The following is a 27,741-nucleotide window of genomic DNA, read 5'->3' as shown; positions in this document are numbered from 1 at the left end:
CGTGTCCTACCGACCAATCCCTTCTTCTAATCAACGTGTGCCACAAATTCCTCTTCTCTCCCATTCTGTTCAATACCTCCTCGTTATTTACGTGATCTACCCATTTAATCTTCAACATTCTTCTGTAGCACCACATTCCAAAAGCATGTATTCTCGTCTTGTCTAAACTATTTATCATCCATATTTCATTTCCATACGTGGCTCCACTCCATACAAATACTTTCAGAAAGGACTTCCTGACACTTAAATCTATGCTCGTTGTTAAACAAATTTCTCTTCCTCAGAAACGCTCTCCTTGCCATAGTTTATATCCTCTCTGCTTCGACCGTCATCAGATACTTTGCTTCCCAAATATCAAAACTCTTCTACTACTTTAAGTGTCCATAGCCTCAGCATCACCTGATTTGATTCGATTTCATTCCATTATCGTCGTTTTGCTTTTTTTTATGTTCATCTTATATCTTCAAGACACTGCCCACTCCATTCAACTGCTCTTTCAGGTCCTTTGCTGTCTCTGACAGAATTACAATGTTGTCGGCAAACCTCAAAGTTTTTGTTCTCCGTGGATTTTAATTCCTACTCCAAATTTTTCTTTTGTTTTCTGTACTGCATGATCAATATACAGATTGAATAACATCAGGGATGGGCTACAACACTATCTCACTCCCTTCTCAATCACTGCTTCCCTTTCATGTCCCTCGACTCTTATAATCGCCATCTGGTTTATGTACTAAATGTAAATAGCCTTTCGCTCCCTGTTTTTTACCCTTGCAACCTTCAGAATTTGAGAGAGAGTATTCCAGTCAACATTATCAAAAGCTTTCTCTAAATCTACAAATGCTAGAAACGTATGTTTACCTTTCCTTAACCTATCTTCTAAGAAAAGTCATAGGCTCAGCATTGCCTCGCGTACTCCAATCTTTCGGAGAAATTCAAACTGATCTTCCCTGAGGTCGGCTTCTACCAGTTTTTCCATTCATCCGTAAAGAATTCGTGATAGTATTTGGCAACCGTGACTTATTAAACTGATAGTTCGGTAATTTTCACACCTGTCAACATCTGCTTTCTTTGGAATTGGAATTGTTACATTCTTCTTGAAATCTGAGGGTATTTCGCCTGTCTCATATATCTTGTTAACCAGATGGAATAGTTTTGTTGTGGCAGGCTCTCCCAAAGCTATCAGTAGTTCTAATGGAATGTTGTCTACTCCCGGGACCTTGTTTCGACTTACACTACGAGACCAAAAGTATCCGGACGCCTGGCTGAAAATTACTTAAAAGTTCGTGGCGCCCTCCATCAGTAACGCTGGAATTCAGTATGGTGTTGGCCTATCCTCTGCCTTGATAACGGCTTCCACTCTTGCAGGCATACGTTCAATCAGGTGCTCGAAGGTTTCTTTTGGAATGGCTCCCCATTCTTCGCAGAGTACTGCACTGAGGAGAGATATCGAAGTCGGTCGATGAGGCCTGGCAGGAAGTTGGTGTTCCAAAACATCCCAGAGGTGTTCTATAGAATTCAGGTCAGGACTCTGTGCGGGCCAGTCCATTACAGGGATGTTATTGTCGTGTAAGCACTCCACTACCGGCTGTGCATTATGAATAAGCTGTGTTGAAAGGTGCAATCGCCATCCCCGAACTGCTCTTCAACAGTGGAAAGCAAGAAGGTGCTTAAAACATCAATGTAGGACTGTGCTATGATAGTGCCACGAAAACAACAAGGCCTGCAAGCCCCTTCCGTGAAAAATACGACCACACCATAACACCACCGCCTCCAAATTTTACTGTTGGCACTACACACGCTGGCAGATGACGTTTACCAGGCATTCGCCATACCCACACCCTGCCATCGATCACCACATTGTGTATCGTCATTCGTCACTCCTCACAACGTTTTTCCACGTTTCAATAGTCTAATGTTTACGCTCCTTACACCAAGCGAGGCGTCGTTTGGCATATACCGATGTGATATGTGGCTTATGAGCAGCCTCTCGACCATAAAATCCAAGTTTTCTCACCTCCCGCCGAACTGTCATAGTACTTGCAGTTGATCCTTATGCAGTTTGGAATTCCTGTGTGATGGTCTGGATAGATGTCTGCCTATTACACATTACGACATTGATTGACTCGTTCCATGACCATGGAGACTTCTCCTTAATTTGGTCCCACGAACAATAAATAAATAAATAAATAAAACGACCCTCTTCCACTCTCGGTAGTCTCTGTCAGTCAGCAGACGAGGTCGGAGTGTACGCATTTGTGCTGAACATGACCCTTCACGTTTCCATTTCACTGTCATATCGGAAACAGTGGACCTAGGGATGTTTAGTAGTGTGGAAATCTCGTGTACAGACGTGTGACACAAGCGACACCCAATCACCTGGCGACGTCCGAAGTTCGTGAGTTCTGTGGAGCACCCCATTCTGCTCTCTCACGATGTCTAATGACTACTAAGGTCGCTGATATGGAGTACCTGGTAGTAGGTGGCAGCACAATGCACCTAATATGAAAAACGGATGTTTTTGGTGGTGTCCGGATACTTTTGATCGCATAGTGAACGTCTTTCAGTGCTCTGTCCAATTCTTCGCACAGTATCACATCTCCCGTATCATTTTCGTCTATGTTCTCTTCCATTTCCATAATATTGCCCCCAAGTACAACGCCCTTGTATAGGCCCTCTACACACCTCTTCCACCTTTCTGCTTCCCCTTCTATGCTGATTACTGGTTTTCCATCTGAGCTCTTGATATTCATAAAGGTGGTTCTCTTTTCTCCTAAGGTCTCTTTAATTTCCTGTCAGCAGTATCTATCTTACCCCTAGCGATACATGTTTCTACATCCTTACATTTGTTCTCTAGCCATTCATGCTTAGCCATTTTGCTCTTTCTGTTGACCTCGTTTTTGAGTCATTTGTATTCCTTCTCGTCAGCTTTATTTTTCATCAATTACATTCAGTGTCTCCTACGTCACCCAAGGATTTGTAATAGCCCTCGTCTTTTTATCTATTTGATCCTCTGCTGCCTTCGCTATTTCATCTCTCAAAGCTACCCATTCTTCTTCTACGATATTTCTTTCCATTGTTCTTGTTAATCGTTCCCCAACGCTATCTCTGAAACTCTCTACAACCTCTGGTTCTTTCAGTTTATCCAGGTCCTATCTTTTAAATTTCTACCTTTTTGCAGTTTCTTCAGTTTCAATCTACACTTCATAACCAATAAATTGTGGTCAGAGTCCACATCTGCCCCTGGAAATGTCTTACAATTTAAAACCTGATTCCTAAATCTCTGCCTTACCATTACATAATCAATGTGAAACCTACCAGTGTCTTCGGGCCTCTTCCAAATATACAATCTTGTCTCATGATTCTTAAACCATGATTAAATTATGCTCTGTGCAAAATTCCGCCAGGCAGTTTCCTCTTTCATTCCTCACCCCCATTCACCAACGACTTTTTCTTCTCTGCCTTTTCCTGCTGTCGAATTCCAGTCCACCATGACTGTTAAATTTTCGTCTCCCTTAACTATCTGAATTATTTCTTTTATCGCATCATATATTTCTCGAATCTCTTCATCATATGCGGAGCTAGTTGGCATATACACTTGTACTACTGTGGTAGGCGTGGGCTTCATGTCTGTCTTTGCTACAATAATGCGTTCACTATGAAGTTCGTAGTAGGTTATCTGCGTCCCTATTTTTTTATTCATTATTAAACCTACTCCTGCATTAACCATATTTGATTTTGTGTTTATATCCCTGTATTCACCTGACCAGAAATCTTATTCCTCCTGCCACCGAACTTCACTAATTCCTACTATATCTAACTTTAAACTATCCATTTCCATTTTTAAATTTTGTAATTTGCCTATTCGATTAAGAGATCTGACATTCCACACTCCGATCCGTAGAACGTAAGTTTTGTTTCTGCTAATTACGACATCTTCCTAAGTAATCCCCGCCCGGAGATCCGAATGGGGGCTATATTACCTCCGGAATATTTTACTCAAAAGGACGCCATCATCATTTAACCATACAGTAAGGCTGCATGCCCTCGGGAAAAGTTACGGCTATAGTTTCCAGACTGTTGCCCCTGCAACTACTGAAAAGGCTGCTGCCCCTGTTCAGGAACCATACGTTTGTCTGGGCTCTCAACAAATATCCCTCCGTTATGCATGCACATACGGTACGGCTATCTGTTCAAAAATGGTTCAAATGGCTCTGAGCACTATGCGACTTAACTTCTGAGGTCATCAGTCGCCTAGAACTTAGTCATGACCTCCCCCCATCCTTTGAATCAGCGCCTGACCCTAGCTGTCCTTTCAAGGAAATTGATGAAGTAAGTTAGCTTATCGGAATTCAGTGCCACATTACACAAGTGGCGGCAAATTTAATTTGTGTACGGGGAGGTGCATGTTACACAGCGATATCAAGTTATAAAAAGACCTATAATGAGACTTATATTTTATGTTGTCGATAAGAGATTAATGCGTATTATGTACTGCTATTGACTGGTGTGTAATTAACATAGGGTCTACTGCTCCTATTAAAAGTAGTCTTTCGCGTTTCGTCGTAAGGCCTGACAGTAGGGAGCGAGCGTAGCCAACCTTGCAGCGTGCAACAAGCTATCTTTCTATCCATTCCGTTCTAAACATTCTCACATTACACTAACCTCACCTGCTCAGTGTAAGAAATTCCTGTCAGAAAATCTAAAATGTTGACTGACATTAGGGTTAAATTACTTGCTGCTAAAAACGTGTGCTGGACGTTCACTTGTGCATCTGCATGGCGGATCCCATTCGTTCTCAGCTATTGGCCAACCTGCGCTTCGCACACCCGAGCTCATTTGTCCATTTATCGATGAAAATAGTGCGTAAAATGTGATTGGCGAAAATACATTTTGTTACATGTTCCTCCGCATCTGTTCTGTGACAGGAGTACGTCAGAAGATAGTGCATCGAGGAGAAGTACAGCCTGTTTTCACTTGGAATTCGTGAACGAGGAACAAAATGGATCTTCGGAAAAGAGTTACAGATTGGCTTTCGCGAATGAGAAGCTGGAAAACAGGAACTGGAACTCAAGCTGAGGCATCTGTTGCTGTTGTTGACGATGATCCAGATTTGGAAAGAACTCTTTGGCGCTTTGAACCGTATGTCATGAAAGTTCAGAGCGTTTTAATATGGGAAAATCCGGTGATCAGTGTGTTTTTTGTCGTAGTGGTCAACATTTTATTTTGGTAAGGTGATGTCAGTAACTTTGAGTCAATCGTGCGCTTAAAACAAAAGTGTGTATTTTTATTGTTGTGGTTATTGTACACAGGTTGGTTGTCAATTTCCAGTGGCGTTTTTATGGCCTTTTGTTCACTCTTGCCCTTACAGCAATTCTTTACGACGTGTGGGCACAGAAATGTTGGCCAGAAATATCAGAATCCTTGTCGGAAAAGACGAGACGCACTTTGCAAGTGCCACCCATGCAAACAAGGTAAAGTTTTGAAAATTGTGCTGACTGCATGTATTACTAAATATTTACGAAATATTTGTGTTTTTCTTGGTAGGTACGTTGCTCACTGTGGATATTATAATGTTTTGATAGAACGTTGCGCTGTATATTTCGAATGAAATTTCAAGTGATCGAAACGCTCTTCTTATTTATTTATTTTCGAACATCATTAAATAACAACCGCTCCCCGCATTCATTTATTGATCATTTGTTGTTTTTCATAGCAGTGGCTCACAAGGGTAAGTACATAAACATAATGTTCACCGACGAGAACGATAATTTTTTGGCCCACTAAGTCCTTCTCATGATGAATATTCAGCACCATTAAATCTTGAAAAAGATTATCAAATTCCTGTTATTTATTTCCTAATTTATGTAACAGTTAAGTTATATTCCGCCGTTACATTCCGTGCCTATCAGAACAAAGGCCGTTGTAGTGGTGTCGTGAATCAGAAATTTTTGGATTCGTAAAGCTACAAGCTACAAAGACAGTCGCAGCTAAATAAATTCAGGATACTAGCTTTTGCCTTAAAAAAAAAATGGAATAGAGAATAATAATAATAATAATAATAATGTTAGTTTCATTCCCACAGTGGATGTATTATGAATATTTTAGAAATCATTATTTAGGAATTCAACAGTAGGAATGTAAATGGAATAAACAGTGCTTGTATGAAAATAAGGCAGTGGTATTGAGAAAATATTTATTGTAAAGTGACGTCTATGGATGTGAATAGCACAAGAAAAGGAAGAGTGGGCAAGAATGTAAGTGACAGTGATGTTTGCATTTTTACTCGAAGAGGATAGTTTTGTTTATGAGGTCACTTCAGACACTTGTATATAAAATGTTATGCAACTCGTGTTATATGATACATTTAAAAATTAGCAAAGTGATTTTTGCGTATTGTTTTAAGGATAATACTCCACTGTGATATTGTCTGATGTAGTTAGTTCAGAAACATTGTAGTGTTCCTCAGGTTGATTTTTTTGTGTGTGTGTGTGTGTGTGTGTGTGCGTGTGCGTGTGCGTGTGCGTGTGCGTGTTCGGGGGGGGGGGGGGGGTGTTTTTTCCTCTCATCTCAGCTTTGTCGTGTATTATCCAACAATTGAAAACTTTAAAAGTGGTGCACTATCTTATTTAGAGCTTACAGAATTTACAAATGACTTTGTAGCGGCTAGTTGATATGTGTGTAAACACATTGAAGGTGACAGACAGTTTACATTTACAAGTGTACCTCGTGTAGTTAAGAGCATACTCAGTTAGGGGCAGGGGAGGGCAGCTACACCTCCATACTATAAAAGAGAGTGAGGACAATTTTCACAAACTATACTTATATCCTGCCCTGCCAGGCTGACAGATTAATCAGTTCTAAGAAAACCAGGAGATATAATGGATACTGACTAGGAGAAAGTGCACTAGAGCTGTTTGTTGTGAGATCTCAAATAATGATTCATAACAAAATTACTATGAATCCCCCCTCCCCAAGCTCATATCCTGGGTATGCTCTTGTCTGTGGTTTTGCCTATCAGGAGATAAAATCTTTCAGGTAATGGTACACAAATAAATAATTGGTGATAACACATCCATCTTTTTATTTATTCTATATATTAATTTTTTCAGAGCGTTAACTGTTCCAGAGATAAGTCACTACCTTAGCCAAGCTCAGTCTATGTTGCGAGACTACTACATCTGGTTAAAAAATATGAGAGATGACCAGCCAGGCATGGTAAGATAAAATATTTTGTACTGCATCTTTAAACTAGTGCTGTTCACTTGCTTTCCTTGGTTTTAATTGATGACTGATAATTCATCATCTTTCCTTCCTTCCTATTTGTTCCTACACTTCCGATGTTCATTTATCTTACTTAGTCCCTCCTCTAGCAATGTTGCTGCCTACTTTAATTTCAACAAATTTCTCATTTTACTAATAATTCAGTTAATTTTATGTTCAATTTGACATTTAAATTATTAGCTGTGTACAGCATATTTTCGTGTAGAATACTTATGAAATTACAGGAACTCATTGAATGATAAAATATATCAAGTAATGTATTGCTGTTTGTATTACTACTATTTCTTTGGGTGCAACATTTGGCTAGCCTTGTATCTTGGTGACAGATATTTCTACCCCCACCGCCCCCACCCACCCCCCCTTCTTCGTTATAGGCTATATAACTGTACTTTACTTAAGACCAAGAGAACATTGATCTGGTAGATGGATTGTTGAAAAGAACAGGTCTCCATAGAAAAGATGGCTTTTTAAAAGCAGGGGATACTTGTTTCAAGCAGAGGAATAATATTAATGTATTATAAAACAACTTACATTTTTGTTTCTTAAATGATGGTGACATAAGAGGAGCAGCATGAAATGGCTTTCTCATTTAATATAATAAACATAAGACACTTCAGAAAGCTGCTGTAAGTGTGTGGTAACGCTGCTGTAGCTTGTTCTATTCAGGTGGTTCCAGAAATTTTCTGGGCTATGCAGACTAAGCCCTCGTGGTCTTTCAGGCGTGACTCTCACAGACGTTAACTTCAGTACAGTTGAATAATGCTACAGATTTTGTGTGGCAGTTTCTTCATAATGGAAATGAGCGTTTTGGTGTCATTGTCCAGGAGGTCCCTTGCGGGGGAAAGGTCCGGCTGCCTTGGTGCAGGTCTTATTACATTCAACGCAACACTGGGCAAACTGCATGTTGGCTGGGGATGAAATGATGATGAAGACAACACAACACTGAGTCCCTGAGCAGAGAAAGTCTCCGGCCCAGCCAGGAATCGAAGCCGGACCCCATAGAACGGCAATCCTTCATGCTGACCACCTCTGCTATTGGGGTGGACAATTTCATCATAATTAAGTGTGATGATACCAGTATGACCATTGCTTGTGGCCTATAGGGTACAAATCTTGCACCAAGCAAGGTGGTGCAGCAATTAACGTACTGGAGGACTCATCATTCAGGAAGATGATGGAACAAATCCACATCCAGCCATCTGGATTTATGTTCTCTCCCGAATTCCCTTTATTGCTCTGGTCAAATGATGGGATGGTTCGTTTGGAGAGGGCATGTCTAATCTTCCTTCCTTCAGTTTGTAGAGGCTCTTTAAGAAAAGGTTGAATGAGCAGAAACATAAAGAGTTTGCTGCAGTTATTAGAAGGATCATTTTGTTGAAATCTATTATCACCAGAGAAGAATCGTAGCTGTATTTAGAGGGGGAAAAAGTTGTTTTGAAGCTGTGCTGAGTGAATTTTTCTGGAATTCCAAGAACAGTGAATAATTAGCATGAAGTGCTTGAAAACTACCCGAACAAGGTTATTTGAACATAGAAAACTGAATAATTTGTATCTGCAAGAAGAAAGGGGGGGTGGGAGAGAGGAATTTGTTCTTCTTGGTCTTCCCCACTTTTTAGTTTGTGTACATGGTAAACTCTATTTTCATCTTGAGTGTCACTTTTTCTTAATAGATCTGATGTTAGATGACAGCTGAATTTGGTGTCCATGATATTATTTCTTCATTCTTGATAATACGTATTTTTTTGTACTTTCTTCTTTACAGTTTTGTTGCTTGATGTGTGCAAGTTTCTTGGTTCTTACTGTTATCGGCCGTACTGTTCCGGGATGTGTTATTGGCTACATACTGATAATGATTGTTATGGTTGGGTCCTGGTGTCTGCATTCATGTTTTACCCTCCAACTGCAGTACAGAAACTGAAAAATTTTTGTGTATCATTTAAGGAGAAAGGAAGAGGTGAGTGTATTAAGTGATTTAAGCTACATCTGTTTCAAAGAACGTAGAAATTTGAGGTATTTTGTTGTCAGCAGATAGAATTTTTTCCTGTGTAGTGTTTTGTACATTTTGGGCTGTTTGTAATTTTTTGTACAGCATAAAATGAAATATAAAACAAGTCAGTTGAGAAATTGTATGAAGGGTAAATGTTAAATATGATTTTGGGTACATATTTTGCAGTTAACTAACATAAAACTATTTAGAATTATATTACAGTAAATAAGTCTATTTCCGTGAAGTTGTTGTATCCACACAACAAGCACCAGAAAGTGCACAGATTACACAAAGTGAATTCTTAAAATTAACTGAAATTTTGGACAGTTTGTAAGAATCACTAAGTCTTTGGTTTGAGTTGCTTTCTGAAGAATTTGTCTAATCTGTAGGAACAATGGTCAGTTAAATAGCCCTTCAAACTGACTGTAAAGCATGTTAAAGCATTGGGGAAACTAAAATGTCGTGGGACAACATGTTGTAAATATGTTTATCACAATGTAATGTCATTCTCTGACTGAAGCTATTTTTCAGTGGAAATTCCAGGTAAGAATATCAACAATGTAGGAAAAGATAGATTGCTACTAACTGTAAAGAAGACCACGTCAACACAAAAAAAAAGACAAGCCACACCTCCCCACACACATGACTGGCAACTCCAGCATCTTGGGCCGGAGTGTGTTCTACACGTGTTCATAAAAAAATATGTCTCTAATAGGCTGAGTCATTATTAAACATTGCTGCTTTAGTTGTGAGTAGTGAAGGAAACTACACCATACCACTAATCTAAATATTAAATCAGCTTATTTAAAGGACGCAACCTACATTTGCAGCATTCAGTAAGAAGCGGGTGTACATAATGCTTCAGTTATATCTAACAAACCAAGATGATGTGACTTACGGAAAGCGCTGGCACGTCGATAGACACACAAACATACACACAATATTCAAGCTTTCGCGACAAACTGTTGCCTCATCAGGAAAGAGGGAAAGACGAAAGGATGTATATGTCTGTATATGTGTGGATGGATATGTTTGTGTGTGTGTGTGAGCGCGCGCCGCGAGTGTATACCTGTCCTTTTTTTCCCCTAAGGTAAGTCTTTCCGCTCCCGGGATTGGAATGGACTCGTTACCATCGTCCTTAAAACCACCACATCCTTTCGTCTTTCCCTCTCCTTCCCTCTTTCCTGATGAGGCAACAGTTTTGTTGCGAAAGCTTGAATTTTGTGTGTGTGTTTGTGTGCCTATCGACGTGCCAGCGCTTTCGTTTGGTAAGTTACATCATCTTGGTTTTTAGATATATTTTTCCCATGTGGAATGTTCTCCCTCTAATTAATGCTTCAGTTACTTTGACAGACCTACTTTTGACCAGAGGAAGTTGTAACTTGCATCTGAAAGTTAATTCTAAACTGTCACAGTAAGATTCAGTACATCAACAGCCTAGTGTGTATTTAAAAATTAGCTACACTTTTGCTCATTTCTGGTACAGCAACATCATGAAATATTGCAGTAGTTTCAATTTTAAAATCTAAATCCATCTGTTGCTGCTCCTAACGATTTTCATTTAGTTTGTGTCCCTCTTTTGAGGAATAATTATTAGTGTCAAGTATGTATGTACCACATCAATGATGTTGTAAAAGTGATGTTTCCTGTGAGCTGCTGTAGAAGTTTTGTCACTTCATTGTTTGCAAACATGTGTAAGTTTATTGTCAGAGAGAGAGAACAGTGAAAAGCAATTTGTACATATTAATCTCCCCTTCCTCCTCTGTTTTGAATAGTTTCTTGCTCATTCTCACTCACAGTACTTTCTTGATCACTGTGTAACATTATTAACCATGGTGTGGTGGTGGTGGTGGTGGTGGTGCAGCTCACTATGCCAGCCTATCCCCTGCAAGCCTCTTCATCTATGAATAGTTACTGCAACCTATATTCATGTGAATCTGCTTTCCTTCTGATTTTTACCAAATTGACAATTTCTTGATGCATCAGGATGGATTTTATCAGTTGATCCCATCTTTTTGTAGAGTTCCTTTTCCCCCTGATTCAGTGCTTTTTCTTTAGTTACACGATCCACCCATCTAATCTTCAACATTCATCTTTAGCATTACATTTCAAAAGCTTCTGTTCTCTTCTGGTGTAAACCGTTTACAGTCCATGTTTCACTTGCATATATTCTAGATAAATAACCTTCAAAAAAGTCTTCCTCCACTTAATTTTGTACTAGATGTTAACAAATTTCTCTTTTGCAGAAATACTTCTCCTGCTGTTGTCAGTCTGCATGTTGTGTCCCCTCTATTTCTGGCATCACCCATTATTTTGCTGCCCAAATCACAAAACTCATCTACTACTTATAGGCCTTATTCTCTAATCTGATTTCCTCAGCATCACCAATTAGAATTTGACAAAATTCCATAACTTTAACTTTTGTCAGATGTTCTTCTTATCACGTTTTCAAGACACAATCAATTCCTTTCAGCAGCACTTCGCCATCTCTGACAGAATTACAGTGTCATTGGCAAACGTCGTCTCTCTGAACTTTAATTCCCCTTCAGAATTTCTCCTTGATCTCCTCTGCTGCTTCCTCAATGTACAGGTGGAATAATGTAGGGCTATAGAGCACAACCCAGTCTCATTCCTTTATCAAATTTTCTCTTTCATATCCTTAGTCCTTTCACTCTTTATAACTGCAGTCCAATTTCTGCACAAGTTATAAATAAAATTTTGTACTCTGTGTTTTATCCCTGCCACTTGGACTCATTAAGCAGCATTTGTTGGATAGCCTCACAGACAGCACTTTGAAGAAAAAGGGTGGTAGTCGTCAGATTTAGAGGAAGTTGAGATTTTTTGCACTTTAAGAGAAGGCATGTCAGTGTACTAAATAAGAAGACAAGTGTCAAAGTGACATTTAGTGATGTCCTCCTTGAGAAGCAGCCACCAATTTATTCTACTTAGTGGCATTAGGTTTTAATGTTTCCTGTTGATCATTTCATAAGGATGTGCAATATTGGTGTTTGGGATTTGCCAGGACTTTACATGTAACATTCAAAGAGTTTGTGGTAGACAGTAGCATCATTGGGGGCTGTGATACATGCTTTTCAGGATAGTAGAATCTTTGGTAGGTGAAGGTAGCTGCCAGCAGTTTACAACTGAGCCTTATGAGGGTATAATGTGGCAACATGAGATATTTAAGGGAGTTCCCTGTTCGACAGTGCATGTGAGTTGCCAGCTTTTTACTCCTGACATTGCCTAATGGCATTGAAACTTTAAGGTGTGTCATATTACAGCTTAGTATAGATATTCAGATGGTTGTCAGTATTTGTAGTACTGCAATGTATTGATTTGTGTGCTTGTTTTATAGCACTTGATAAGGGTAATGTTGTTCTGAAACTTGTTGCGGTAAATATATCACACCTTTCACAACTGGTGTTTAATGTTCTCAGTACAGGATAATGTAACTTACATGTAACTTCACTATGTGATTACTCTGCTATTCACAATAAAGTGCCTGGCAGAGGGTTCAGTGAACCACCTTCAAGCTGTCTCTCTAAAGTTTCGCTCTCGAACAGCACGCGGGAAACATGAGCACTTAAATTTTACTTTGCGAGCCCTGATTTCTCTAATTTTATTGTGATGATCATTTCGCCCTATGTAGGTGGGTGCCAACAGAGTGTTTTTGCAATCGGAGGAGAAAACTGGTGATTGAAATTTCATGAGAAGATCCCGTCGCACGAAAAATGCCTTTGTTTTAATGATTGCCAATCCAATTCACGTATCATGTCTGTCACACTATCTTCCCTATTTTGTGATAATACAAAACGAGCTGCTGATAAATGTTTTCATAGATTTTCATTTAACAGCTTAATTCATGTCACACTGAAACAACTTCGTCTATGAATGTGCACAAGAAATAAATCTGTAGATACATCTTGATGTCTTCAGTCATAACAAAAGTCCAGTGTCTATTTCATACAAGGTTGGTTCCATAGGTAATGTGACCAAATTCATAAAAAATCATTTATTGAATATATTCGTACAAATAATAAAAAATTTTCAAAATAGCACCCTCTTGTGTCGATACACTTCTGGGGGCGGTGTTTCGATACCTTTTTCGGAATGTCCTTTAGAGCTGATGTAACATGCGCTTGGATGCTTTCAATCTTGTCCCAATGTTTTCCTTCCATGATTCCTTTTAACCGAGGAAAAAACGTCAGCAGGAGCCAGGTCAGGACTGTAGGGAGGCTGGGGAACCAAAGGGGTCTTGGTCCTGGCCAGGAAGTCATTGACAATGACAATGAAGGCGCTGCAACTTGGCGCATTGTCGTGGTGAACTTTCCACGTGTCCTTGATGTCGCTTTGGCAGTGCGAGACCTTCCTTTTCAGTCTTTTGAGCACTTTTAAGTAGAAAGCAGAGTTCATTGTAGTCCTGGTAGGTATGAATTCGTGGTGGACAATGCCTCTGATATCAAAAAAGAAGACAATGAGCGTGGTTTTGATCCTGGACTTGTTCATGCGTGCCTTCTTGGGACGGGGCGACAATGAATGTGCCACTCGGAACTCTACCTTTTTGTCTCAGGGTCGTACTCTAAAATCCACAATTCATCACCAGTGATAACTGAGTTTAAAAAATGAGGATCATTTTCACACATTTCCAACATTTATCAGCACCAAAGCATTCGTGTGTGCTTGTGTTCATCAGTCAACACTTTTGGGACAAGTGTGGCACACACCTTTCTCATGTTCAAATCTTCGGTCATAATGCGGAAAACAGTTGATTTTGACATGTTTAGAGTTTGTGCTATCAATTGAAGGCTCAGCTGTCTGTCAGAGTTCAAACAATCGCGCACACGCGTCACATTTTCATCAACTCATGCGGTTGATGGCCGTCCGAATGACTTGTGTCATTGGAAAACTTGTGATTTGGACAAGCAATCGGTCCCAAGGGCATGCTGAATAATGGAAACGTTTTTGTGGCAGACTTCCCAAGTTTAATGCAAAATTTGCTAGCGTACGATTTGTTCTACAGAATGATCCATTGTGCTGTGTTACATAAACTCAAAACATGGTTGACAGAAATGCACGTCCTGACTCTGACAGCTCGCAGCCGAATGAGACAAAGAGCGTTTTGAACTAACACCCCCCCCCCCCCCCCCCCCCTCCACTTAGCCGAGCCGGTTACAACACGCTGTGGTGTACCGTTGCGTCAGAAAAAAAATGGTCTCATTACTTATGGAACGCACTCTGTATGTGACCTGTCCTATTGGTCACACAGACAGAGATTCATTATGAAATTGCTTAGCACATCCTGGCTAATTTGATGTTCGAAAATTGTGTTATGTAGATCTTGATCAATTTGAGGAAGGAGCCATTCTTGCACCAGTGTGAGCTATGCTGCATTCATAACCATGTTTTCATTTGTGGGTGTGTGTGTTTTTACAAAACTCGTCCATTTTCAAGGAGTTATTTTTGTGCACGACAGTTGGATGGGGATCATGCAGGCCTTAAAAGAAACTTTCCTATTATGTTCAAAGTTCCCCCATAGCTCAAATTTGCACTTGGCAGGAAACTGTTACTTTCTTTGTAGTCATGCTAAGAGTCTGCTCCAGTTGTAGTCAGTGTGGTTGGAACATCAATCCCTCGGCGCACACCATACTTATGTTCTTTATGTTGAAGTTCTCTGTTTGTCTCCATGTTGATTTCTTTTGGCTCAGAAGACTCCTTAATTTGTGTGGTATTCTCTGCCAGTAAACATAGTCGACTTGTGCTTTCACTGTTGCACAGATCATCTTATCATATTATTTGTTCAACCTCAAACAGGCTTTCACAGTGGAGGTAACGTGTTGAAATGACGAAAAAATGCATACTTCACTATATTTGCCAATTTCACGTTATTCAGCCCATGAATATCATAAAATCTTGTGCTTATATTGCCGTCTTTCTCACAGTTGAAGCTGTTGTGCACTAAATGTGTTTCTACTAATTGAAACTCCATAAGAACTCAAGTTGTGCCATTTGAAAATGTGAGAACATCCGTTTTCAAATGATACATAGTTATTCCAAATCAGATTAATGCGTCAGAGTGAGGAAAAATTTTAAATTAATTACATAATTTTAAATCTATCTGTGTTTTGTTTAATGTAGTATCAGTTGTAGATGTTGAGTATCGCTGGTTACTCCTATCTCTTTTATTGTGCTTATTATAATGGTGCAAAGATTGTGTCATTTGTTCAAACTCTTTGTAATCCTATGAACTAAAACACGCCAATTTCTTCTGTCTTGCTCTTTCTCCTGCAGGCATTCCAGTTTGGAGTCCATTACTTCTGTGATGCCATCAATACATCACATCCTCTCCCACCCTCTTCTTGCACCTTTGATTCTCCCCCAGCATTAACGTATGTCTTCTCATAATGTGCTCAAAGTAGATCAGTTATTGTTTCAGTATCAGATCTTCCAAGGAGCAATCTGATTTTATTTTTGCTGTAATACTAATCTGTTTGTTCTGTTTGCCCTCTGTAGAACTCTTAAGGAGTTGCCTCCAACACAACAATTTGAAAGTGTCTGTTGTGTGCCATTGCAGGTCTCACATCCTTATATGAACATAGCAACTATCTCTAGGCTCATTCCATGCCAAAAGCAGGGTTCAGGAAGTAATTTTAGATGGGGTCAGGAAACTTTTTATTAAGGCCCATAAAAATCATCATATTCCTTAGTAATTTTTTGTTTTAATTTTTACTCACAAAAATATGAATTACAATATATAGGCATATTTGTATTTAAAAGTCAATGGGAGAAATTTTGCGCTGAAGTGCCAAAGAAACTGGTATAGGCATGCATATTCAAATACAGAGATATGTAAACAGAATGCGGCGCTGTGATCAGCAACGCCTATATAAGACAACAAGTGTCTGGCGCAAGTTGTTAGGTCTGTTGCTACAGTGGCAAGCTACCAAAATTTAAGTGAGTTTGAATGTGGTGTTATAGTCGGCGCGCAAGTAATGGGACACAGCATCTCCGAGGTAGTGATGAAGTGGGGATTTTCCCATACAACCATTTCGTGAGTGTACCATGAATATCAGGAATCCAGTAAAACATCTAATCTCTTGCATCGCTGAGACCAGAAAAAGATCCTGTAAGAACAGGATCGATGACGACTGAAGAGAATCGTTTAATGTGACAGAAGTGCAATCCTTCCACAAATTGCTGCATATTTCAATGCTGAGCCATCGACAAGTGTCAGCATGTGAACCGTTCAATGAAACGTCATGGATATGGACTTTTTAAACCAAAGGCTATGTACTCTTGATGACTGCACGACACAAAGCTTTATGCCTCGCCTGGGCCCGTCAACACTGACATTGGACTGTTGATGACTGGAAACATGTTGCCTGGTTGGACAAGTCTCATTTCAAATTGTATCAAACGGGTGGATGCGTACGGGTATGGAGACAACCTCTTGACACGATGGCTCCTGCACGTCAGCAGGGGACTGTTCAAGCCGGTGGAGGCTCCATAATGGTGTGGGACGTGTGCAGTTGGAGTGACATGGGACCCCTGATACGTCTAGATACTACTCTGACAGGTGACACATACTTAAAACAGCCTGTCAGATCACCTGTATCCGTTCATGTCCATTGTGCATCCTGACTGACTTGGGCAATTCCAGCAGGACAATACAACAGTCCACGTGCCCCAAATTACTACAGAGTGGCTCTAGGAACACACTTCTGATGGCTACCAAACTCCCCAGAAAAGAACATTATTGAACATATCTGGGATGCTTTGAAACATGCTTTTCAGAAGAGATCTACACCTGTTCAGAAGAGATATCCACCCTCTTCTATTCTTATAGATTTTTGTGGACAGCCCTGCAGGATTCATGGTGTCAGTTCCCTCCGGCACTACTTCAGACTTTAGTTGAGTTCGTACCATGTCGTGTTACAGCACTTCTGTGTGCTCGCAGGGCTCCTCCACGATATTAGGCAAGTGTACCAGTTTCTTTGGCTCTTCAGTGTATTTGCAGTCTTGAACCATTTTCTTAAAGTTAGGTTCACGTGACGCACAACTTATGCGAATAATGTCTTCAAAGTGGGGGGCATTAATCTTGAGCAATACCTGTTATTCAAAAAAATCATTTTTGAAAATAAAATTTCACAAGTATATGTGGAGCCAAACATAGTAACCATGTATATGGCTAATTTTTTGCAGTTCTTATATTTTTCTGGGAAATGTTAATTCTAAAATTCTTTGGTAGATGCAGTTTTATATATTTGCAAGAAAACGTCTTCCTGCAAGTCTGTTAACTCCATTTGGAGTGAAGGCTTTGAAAGGCAGAAAAATTGTGCAGCCAATTCCGCCCATTTTGCTGCTGGTGAAACTTCAAACAGCAATTTAAAGAACCTCGACAGCTTCTCTATCTCTCAAAAGTCTTCAATATTGCTGAAAATCCATTCTTAAGATCTGACATAAAATTTGGGAATATTGAAATGTCTATTTCAGAATTACTTTTATATTTAAAAATTGTTGGAAAGTGAAGTAGTTCTTGACTTGCAATGCCTTTTTCAAAGATATCCTGCTTGTGACAGAAAGAAGACACACTTTTTATCAGATCACATAGTAATTTCCCATTTCCTTGTAGCTGGGTATTGAGAGCATTTAAATGTTTCAGAATGTCTTTCAAGAAAACCACAACTAGCATACTGCATTGGTTTGCTAGCAACTCCATGGTTTCTTGCTTCTTGTGAATCCAAGTTTTCTAAAAAAGACGTTACTTCTTCTCTTATTTGCTGAAAATGTTCAATCACTTGACCTTTACTTAGCCAACAAACATTTCTGCACTGTAATAAGTCAGAATACGCTGAATCGCACTCGGAAAGAAACTCTTTAACTGTCTGTGTTGAAGAGCATAATAAGACCTCATGAAGTTAATCAACTTGATCAATCTGTCCATTACTTCTTTCGGCCACACTAAGTTTTCCACAAGGGCCGCCTGGTGAAATATGCACAGGTAAGATAGAAGTCCAGCAACCTCATCTTTGATTCTATTTACTAGCCGTTGTTCTCTGCTGATTATTGCTGGGACCCTGTCAGTTGAAAGAGCATTTTACCATAATCATTGTTGGCTTTTGTCATAAAGTCATCAAAAGTCTTGAATAAATCTTCTCTGCATGTCTTACCTTTCAGTGGCAATATTGTTAGCCACACTTCCCTAAATTCTTTACTTTCAGTGTACAAAAATCACACAAAAATGGACATGTGTTCTTCGTCAACAATACGACATGATTCATGTAGTGCTATGGCGTAGAAAGGTGCCTCCTGCAGAAGTTCGAGCAAACTACTTTTATTGTCAGCAGCCAGTATTTCGGTTCTTCTTGTATTACTTATTGCCAACAATGGAATACCTTGAATTGTGGCAACAACATCCTTCTTCTCTTCATAAAGTGTCATGGCCACTTCTAACATACATTTTTTTACTATCTCAGGCAGTGAAAATGGCTTCTGGTGTTTATTAGGTGTCTAACACACATCCAGCGCTGCATCTGCAGGTTTTCTTTGCTCGCTCATCAAGCAAATTAGGAAGGCGATGTTTTTAAGATGCTAAATATGCCTGGAATTTTTCTTAGTGAACTTCACGACTGAGAGGAAAATTTTTGTGGAACTGCTGATGAGTTGTTTCAGTGTTGCTTTAAATTTGCACTTTTAACAGGAGTGACAGTTCTGTTGCACGAGACAAACTGGAACAGCTCCAAACCTATAAGGTAGCGTAAAACAATATTGTTCAGTCCACTCAATCAAAAACTTCCTATTTTCACTATTAATTTCATACTTTTTAGGATCCATATAATCCAAAGAAAATGTTATAAGCCTCGATAACAATGAAACGCTCTGTATGAGATCACAACAACTACTGTTGAAGTGGTGATAAAAATTGTTTGCTTTGAAATGCCCAGCAAACAAGACATGCTGATACACCCACCACAAAGGAGCTACTTCTGTGTCAAAGTGTACACTGCCCCACACCAAAGGAGCTGCACTGCAGAGGAGGCACTTCATTGTCAAAGATTGCCACTGCCGACTGAACTCACCCAAAGTCTCATAAAGCTTAAATCTGTCGTTCGATCTAAGAGCACAGAAAATGGTGTTTAAATGAACACCCCTTCTTCGATTTAATAGAGGCTTCAGAGGTTGCCAGAGTCTGAAATCTCTTTATAACATTTCTTTGTTTATTGGAATAAAATTCTCGTGTTGCATTTGAATGTACAGAGCTTTTACATGGACCGACGTAATATAATGCGTCATCAGGCCAGCTTGCTCCCTTCTGCCCCCACTCTTCAGTGCTCTCCCCTGTGGTGCATAGCATAGCAACCATGTATTTAATCTACCTATAACTAACCATTAAGAATTATAATTATTCAGCAGCAAATTTTACACTAAGAGAAAAAAATTAGAAGGATAGCACTCAAATTGTTATCTGCAGAAAAATATCTTTCAAATAATTTGAGTATGCAATTTATAATTTCAACATTTTTTTTGCTGTGTCAGTTTTTGACCTGCCGCAGTCTGGACCTGGACCTGGACCTGGACTGTGGTCTGCCAGTTGCCGGCTGCTGGTCTGGAGGTTCCGCATACCCATCACGGATTTTGGTGAAATTTTCTGTGAACATTCACACGTGTTCCCAATGAACATTGATAAAGTTTCATGATCACTGTTTCAACACATCTGGAGATACAGTCTTTGTATGACCACATATTGTAACCATCAACAATGCACCCGCGAGTTTTTGGCAACTTTTAGGTGTAATATTCCCAGCAATATTTTCCTGAAAGGAACAAAACTGAGCCATCTTGTACAACTTTTTGCGCTCTCTTAAGTGAAATTATATTTAAAAAATTTCCTGAGCAATTTTCATATGGACGATTTTGAGGAAGGTTGGTCGAAAAAAGCAAACACACTAAAAAGTGAAGTTTAGCTTTTTATGTCTCTGGAAGTAATTATGGGATAAACCTGAAAACTTTTCACATAGCAACTTACCAATACAAATTCTTAGAATGTACAATTTCATTCTGTTACTTCTTCCAGTTGTTAACAAATTGAGGGAAGAGTTGAAGATTTTTCTGGAAACACCAAAAAATGGCTATTTTTGGCCCACTTTTACAAGAAAGAATTGTCTGCAAACTTTTTAAAACCAGTTTCATTAGAAAGACTACGTACTAAACCACCCAAAAACTAGACTTGGTTTTGCAGTGTGAGCAAATAAAGGTCCTAAAAACTGACAAGGTGGAGTGCATTAAAGGGGGCCCATATTCCGGTGGTACTCAAATTAAGTCTGACATTTTTATTATGGTCTACAATTGTTTGGTACTCACTTGGGAAGGCAATATCAAAAGGCTTGGTGACTGGGAAGTGAGGTAAAGAATAACTTGAAAAACTTAAAAAAGGGCTGTCTTTTGTCATGGCTCATCACAACACATTTCAGTCTGCCTTTCTGCTATAACTATAGAATTAAACTGGTTATAAACTTCACAGTTTAATTGTGTAGTACCATGAAGATCATGGCAGTAAAATTGTTGCATAATAGCAGCCCAATTGTATAAATACTCTTCAGGTTTTACACCGTTACAACATTGTGAAAATTTTGAAGCTCATAGCAATCTTCCTGACATTTTTTGCAATGTATTCATGTTACAGAGAATTACTAGCATTTCTTTCATTGTGTGGTGTTACTGATGTGCTAGTTTAATTTCGATTTAAGGTATAGTATAGGTGGTTCATGGTGTGGGTTCCTGTAGTCATGTCCTAGTTCATGAACCACGGGCAACGTATGAGTGGCCAAATAAGTGGTCCCGACAGTCGGGATACCAGTTACTTTGGAATAAGGCTGGGCATCTCGGACATATTCTGAGTCGTGGTCACCTTTGTGCTCATACGGCAAAGACTACCAAATCCACCGGTTAGTCCCTCAGCCGTTAGGGGTAAAACCCAATGGGACTCGGGGCAAGTAAGGCTAGCAACCTGCTTCCCTGGTACTTTAAATATGATGCTGGCAACAATCAGAGCAAAATGCCTCGGACCTTTGGAGGTGACGGAGTCCCACCTCTAACTGACAAACCAGGGACTCCTAAGATACGACTTGGCAAACAAGTGGTAATGAGATGGGGAGCTATTAATATCAATGGGGGCTACTCTTGGAAGAAGGTAGAGCTGGCAGAGGCTGCAAGTAAGATGGGGCTGGACGTTTTAGCTGTTAGTGACATTCGGGTAAGGGGTGAGAAAGAAGAAGAAATGGGAGAATACAAGGTCTACTTGTCAGGAGTCAAAGCAGGAATAGCACAATGGGGTGTAGGGCTTTACATCAGGAAATAAATGGAACCCAGCGTAGTTGCAATAAGGTATGTACACGAACGACTGATGTGGATAGATTTGACAGTGTCTAGCAAGAAAATTAGGATTGTGTCAGTATATTCGCATTGTGAAGGGACTGATCAAGATAAGATGGATAGTTTTTATGAGGCACTCAGTGATGTAGTTGTTAGAGTAAAGGACAAGGACAGTGTTCTGCTCATGGGTGATTTTAACGCCAGGATTGGAAATCGAACAGAAGGGTATGAAAAGGTTATGGGTAAATTGGGAGAGGATATGGAGGCCAACAGGAACGGGCAGCAACTCTTGGATTTCTGTGCCAGTATGGGCTTAGTAATCACAAACTCCTTTTTTAAACATAAGAACATTCACCGGTATACTTGGGAAAGCAGGGGAACCAGATCTGTCATTGACTATATAATAACAGATCAGGAATTCAGGAAGGCTGTGAGGGACACACGTGTATTCAGGGGATTCTTTGATGACACTGATCATTATTTAATCTGCAGTGAAATTGGGATTGCGAGGCCGAAAGTGCAGGAGGTCAGGTCCATATGTAGGAGGATAAGAGTGGAGAAACTTCAGGATAAGGAAATCAGGCACAAGTACACAACAGCGATCTCAGAAAGGTACCAGTTAGTTGAATGTAGTCAATTACAGTCATTGGAAAAGGAATGGACAAGGTACAGGGACACAGTACTAGAAGTGGCTAAAGAATGTCTTGGAACAGTAGTGTGTAAAAGTAGGAGGAAGCAAACAGCTTGGTGGAATGACACAGTCAAGGCAGCCTGTAAAAGGAAAAAGAAGGCGTATAAAAAATGGCTACATACTAGAACTCAGGTAGACAGAGAAAGTTATGTTGAAGAAAGAAACAAAGCCAAACAGATAATTGCAGCATCCAAGAAGAAATCTTGGGAAGACTTTGGAAACAGGTTGGAGACATTGGGTCAAGCTGCTGGAAAACCATTCTGGAGTGTAATTAGCAGTCTTCGAAAGGGAGGTAAGAAGGAAATGACAAGTATTTTGGACAGGTCAGGAAAACTGCTGGTGAACCCTGTGGATGCCTTGGGCAGATGGAGGGAATATTTTGAAGAGTTGCTCAATGTAGGTGAAAATACGATTAGTAATGTTTCAGATTTCGAGGTAGAATGGGATAGGAATGATGATGGAAATAGGATCACGTTTGAGGAAGTGGAGAAAATGGTCAATAGATTGCAGTGCAATAAAGCAGCTGGGGTGGATGAAATTAAGTCGGAACTCATCAAGTACAGTGGAATGTCAGGTCTTAAATGGCTACACAGGATAATTGAAATGGCCTGGGAGTCGGGACAGGTTCCATCAGACTGGACAAAAGCAGTAATCACACCAATCTTTAAACATGGAAACAGAAAAGATTGTAACAACTACAGAGGTATCTCTTTAATCAGCGTTGTGGGTAAAATCTTCTCAGGTATTGTTGAAAGGAAAGTGCGAGTATTAGTTGAGGAGCAATTGGATGAAAATCAGTGTGGGTTTAGGCCTCTTAGAGGTTGTCAGGACCAGATCTTTAGCTTACGACAAATAATGGAGAAGTGTTATGAGTGGAACAGGGAATTGTATCTATGCTTTATAGATCTAGAAAAGGCATATGACCGGGTTCCTAGGAGGAAGTTATTGTCTGTTCTACGAGATTATGGAATAGGAGGCAAACTTTTGCAAGCAATTAAAGGTGTTTACATGGATAGTCAGGCAGCAGTTAGAGTTGACGGTAAACTGAGTTCATGGTTCAGAGTAGTTTCAGGGGTAAGACAAGGCTGCAACCTGTCTCCACTGTTGTTCATATTATTTATGGATCATATGTTGAAAACAATAGACTGGCTGGGTGAGATTAAGATATGTGAACACAAAATAAGCAGTCTTGCATATGCGGATGACTTAGTTGTGATGGCAGATTCGATTGAAAGTTTGCAGAGTAATATTTCAGAGCTAGATCAGAAATGTAAGGACTATGGTATGAAGATTAGCATCTCCAAAACGAAAGTAATGTCAGTGGGAAAGAAATATAAACGGATTGAGTGCCAAATAGGAGGAACAAAGTTAGAACAGGTGGACGGTTTCAAGTACTTAGGATGCATATTCTCACAGGATGGCAACATAGTGAAAGAACTGGAAGCGAGGTGTAGCAAGGCTAATGCAGTGAGCGCTCAGCTACGATCTACTCTCTTCTGCAAGAAGGAAGTCAGTACCAAGACTAAGTTATCTGTGCACCGTTCAATCTTTCGACCAACTTTGTTGTATGGGAGCGAAAGCTGGGTGGATTCAGGTTACCTTATCTATAAGGTTGAGGTTACGGATATGAAAGTAGCTAGGATGATTGCAGGTACTAGTAGATAGGAGCAATGGCAGGAGGGTGTCCACAATGAGGAAATCAAAGAAAAACTGGGAATGAACTCTATAGATGTAGCAGTCAGGGCGAACAGGCTTAGATGGTGGGGTCATGTTACACGAATGGGAGAAGCAAGGTTACCCAAGAGACTCATGGGTTCAGCAGTAGAGGGTAGGAGGAGTCGGGGCAGACCAAGGAGGAGGTACCTGGATTCGGTTAAGAATGATTTTGAAGTAATAGGTTTAACGTCAGAAGAGGCACCAATGTTAGCACTGAATAGGGGATCATGGAGGAATTTTATAAGGGGGGCTATGCTCCAGACTGAACGCTGAAAGGCATAATCAGTCTTAAATGATGATGATGATGATGGTATAGTATAGTTTGCAGTTTATTTGGAACATTAGTGTGCTGATGAAAGATTGTGTACCTGTTTTGCTGTGGTCCTTGGTGACTCAACCACTGCTGGTTCCTTTCAAAGTGGGAAAACCATTATTGCCATCGCCATTATGGCCACGCCCAGTACCTGAGCAACAGCAGCCATAGCTGGGTTTCTTTACCGCAGGTTCCCAAGCTGATGATACATTTCTATAAATGTCAGAGGCCAAAGTTAGAAGATGTTTCTTTTAGGATTTTAAGCTTATATTTACTTCAGGCTGCTTAAAAGTTTTGTGTGTTTCATTAATTTCCTGTAGCATGTCATGAGGAAAACTATATTGCCAACCAGATGATGTCACTGATAGGGTTTTTTGGGAAGAAGTTTTGGTAAGACAGAATCCAAGAAACTATACTTTTCAAATGTGATTACTGAAAATTATTAGAGCCCAAAAAAAAAAAGAAAAAAGAGAAAACTATTCTTTTTATTGGGTTCCTTGTTCAATTTCATTTTTTATAAACTAATTTTATAGAGCTGAATGCTCTAGAGATGTCTAAAAACAAAAGATGCTACTTATTCTAAAACATAATAAGATAATGCTGGATTTAATTTGAGTACCACCAGAATATGGGCCCATTTTCAATGCACATCCAAAGTCACCTTTTTGTAAGGGTTTATATGCTCACAAGACAAAAACCAAATATAGTTTTTTGGTTGGCTTAGAACATGGTATATCTAATGAAAATGGTGTAAAGAGTTTGCAGAAGACTCTGTCTTGTAAAAGTGGCCCAAAAATAGCAATTTTTATAAAAATTGTTAACTTTGTCTTTGATTTGTAAACTATTGGACGGAAGTAGGAAAATGAAATTTTATATTTTTTATATTTTATATTCCTTGTATTGGTAAATTACTAACATGAAAAGTTTCATGTGTATCCTGTAATTATTCCAGGGATATAAAACATTAAACTTCACATTTTTCTTCAGTGTCAAATTATCCATATGAAATTTGCTCAGGAAAAATATATATATATATTATTTTGCTTAAGAGAGCAAAAAAAGTTCTACAAGATGGCCTTCTTGTTTCTTTCAACAAAATATTGCTGAAGATATTAGTCTCGAAGTTTCAGAAAACTCGTGGGTTCCCTGTTGTTAGCTGCAGATGACGTCAAACAACTGACTACACCTCTGCAAGGATTAAATTGGCGAAAGTAAATCAGTGTTCATTGGGAACATGTCTAAATTTTCATACAAAATTTCAGCAAAATCAGTGATGGTCATGCAGGAACTTTTCCTTTTAAAAGATTCCTCATCTTCCCCATTCTGTTATTCTGTTCAGCTTCTATTAATCATTGCATTTAAATTAATTTTGAATGAGTGTGTGTGCATGTGTGCACAGCATTGTCGTGGGGGAGGGGGGGGGGGGGCAGTCATAAGTTAAATTATTTTGATTTGTTGCTGTGTTAATGGAGGAACCAAAACGCACCTGAAGAGGAAAAAAAATTTGCAAAAGATTGCAACAGCCAACAGCTTCCCCATTTTTCATGATTTACTCTGCATTGTACAAAATAAACAAAAATACAAGTACCAAGCTTCATAAAGGGTAAAAGTTGTCCCAACAACAAGCGTCCCATAAATTTTCAGTAATCACAATAACTGCAAACCTCTTCAAAACATGCAGTGAAAATATGGTTCTCTATGTAGAACAAAATTATGAATTACTGTGCTAATTAAGAATTCTGTACAAAGGATTTGTTGGAAGCATGGGGAGCCTAATCTACTGGCATACATCTACATCTACACATATAGTCCACTAGCCACCAAGCGGTGTGTGGCGGAGGACACAATTCGTGCCAAAGTCATATTCCCCCCCTCCTCTGTTCCACTCGCGGATCACGCGAGGGAAAAATGACTCTCTGAACACCTCAGTACGAGCTCTAATTTCCCTTATCTTTGAATGGTGATCATTGCGCTATTTGAAAGTTGGTGGTAAAGATCGGATTTCGGAATTTAGTGAGCAGCCCCTTCCGTTTAGAGTGCCGTCTATCTGCAAGTGTGTCCCACTTCAAACTTTCCATGAGCTTTGTAATGCTCTCGCGATGGCTAAATGTACCAGTCACGAGTCTTGCCGCTCTTCTTTGGACCTTCTCAGTCTCTTGAATCAGACCCAACTGGTAAGGGTCCAATACATATAAACAATACTCTCTACCGTAAACGAGTTTTTGAAAGCTAGGCTTAGAGTTTTGACCTTTTGTTCATCATCATCAATTACATTACCCATACTGTCAACACGATAAGGTATTGAATTATTTGTAGCGTTCATAGATTTTACGTCCGACCAAAATTTTTTGGGGTTATTTTTAGAACCTGCAGATAAAATATTGCTTTCAAATTCGTTAAAAGAATCTCTCATTGTCCTCCTGACAGCTGCTTTCATTTCACATAATTTCTGTTTGTCAGCGGGGCAGTGATTACGTTTAAAGTGACTGTGCAAAATTCTCTGCTTTCTCAGCGACTTCCTAATATGTTTGTTGTACCAATATGGATCCTTTCCCACCCCTATATTTTTGCTAGGCACATACTTCTCTAGCACATGGTGGACAGTACCATAAAATTCTGATCAAAGATGCTCAGTATCTTTGTGTCCCGTCGTGAATGCTTGCAGCTGACTATGATGATATTCATTAATGACACTTTTATTTGCTTTCCCAAACAAGAAAACTCCACGCTGTTTCTTTGGTGTTTTTGCAACTTCCACTGACATAGAAACCATGACGACATTATAGTTGCTAATACCTTCTTCTAGATTAACTTCCTCAAAACGATCAAGTCTGTTTGTCACCAAGAAATCTAATATGTTACCATCTCGAGTTGGTTTTCTAACCAATTGCTCAAGGTTATATGTTGAGAGTGCTCCTAGAATAACTTCACACAAAATGATATGACGACAGAAATACTCAACAAATGACTTGAAAGTGAATTAATAAAATCATTCAGGTATTTCTTTAATATTCTTAAAAACAATGCTAGGATTGATCTGAAGAAATAAGTAGTCAAGTAGTTGTTCTTTGTCACTTTACTGATAGGTAAATTTCTCTGCTCATTTCCTGTGATTGTTTGTTAATGTTTTTCTTTTTATCAAGTGAAAGTAAATAATGCTCTTAAAAAGTACATGCAAGTACATTTTACTTTCACATTTCCTAGTATTCTAGGACAAATAACATGACTTACTATGAATTTACACTGGTTTGTATTACAGTGAAGGTATCAGTAAGATGCTGTAGCTCAGAGAAAGCAATTGTTACATTTAAGATAAGATGTTGCGAGCATACAACACAATGGAGTGCGTTTTCCAGAAAATGTGGAGTACATGATAAACAAATG

The 27,741-nt window shown here is 39.4% G+C and overlaps 1 protein-coding gene across 1 annotated transcript in view; it reads left to right on the top strand.

Annotated features, from left to right (window-relative positions):
- Positions 1-4,841: 4,841 nt before the first annotated feature.
- The window catches only part of LOC124789805 (reticulophagy regulator 3-like), a 35,737-nt gene continuing 12,837 nt past the window's right edge, over positions 4,842-27,741 (top strand). The window contains 6 exon segments of the mRNA XM_047257286.1: positions 4,842-5,226; positions 5,310-5,471; positions 7,110-7,215; positions 9,044-9,145; positions 9,147-9,173; positions 9,175-9,235. Coding sequence (XP_047113242.1) covers positions 5,000-5,226; positions 5,310-5,471; positions 7,110-7,215; positions 9,044-9,145; positions 9,147-9,173; positions 9,175-9,235 — 685 coding nt within the window. The 5' untranslated portion in view covers positions 4,842-4,999.

The sequence above is a fragment of the Schistocerca piceifrons genome, chromosome 3, assembly GCF_021461385.2.
Source record: "Schistocerca piceifrons isolate TAMUIC-IGC-003096 chromosome 3, iqSchPice1.1, whole genome shotgun sequence".
Lineage (NCBI taxonomy): Eukaryota > Metazoa > Arthropoda > Insecta > Orthoptera > Acrididae > Schistocerca > Schistocerca piceifrons.
This window is presented reverse-complemented; position numbering and strand designations above follow the sequence as displayed.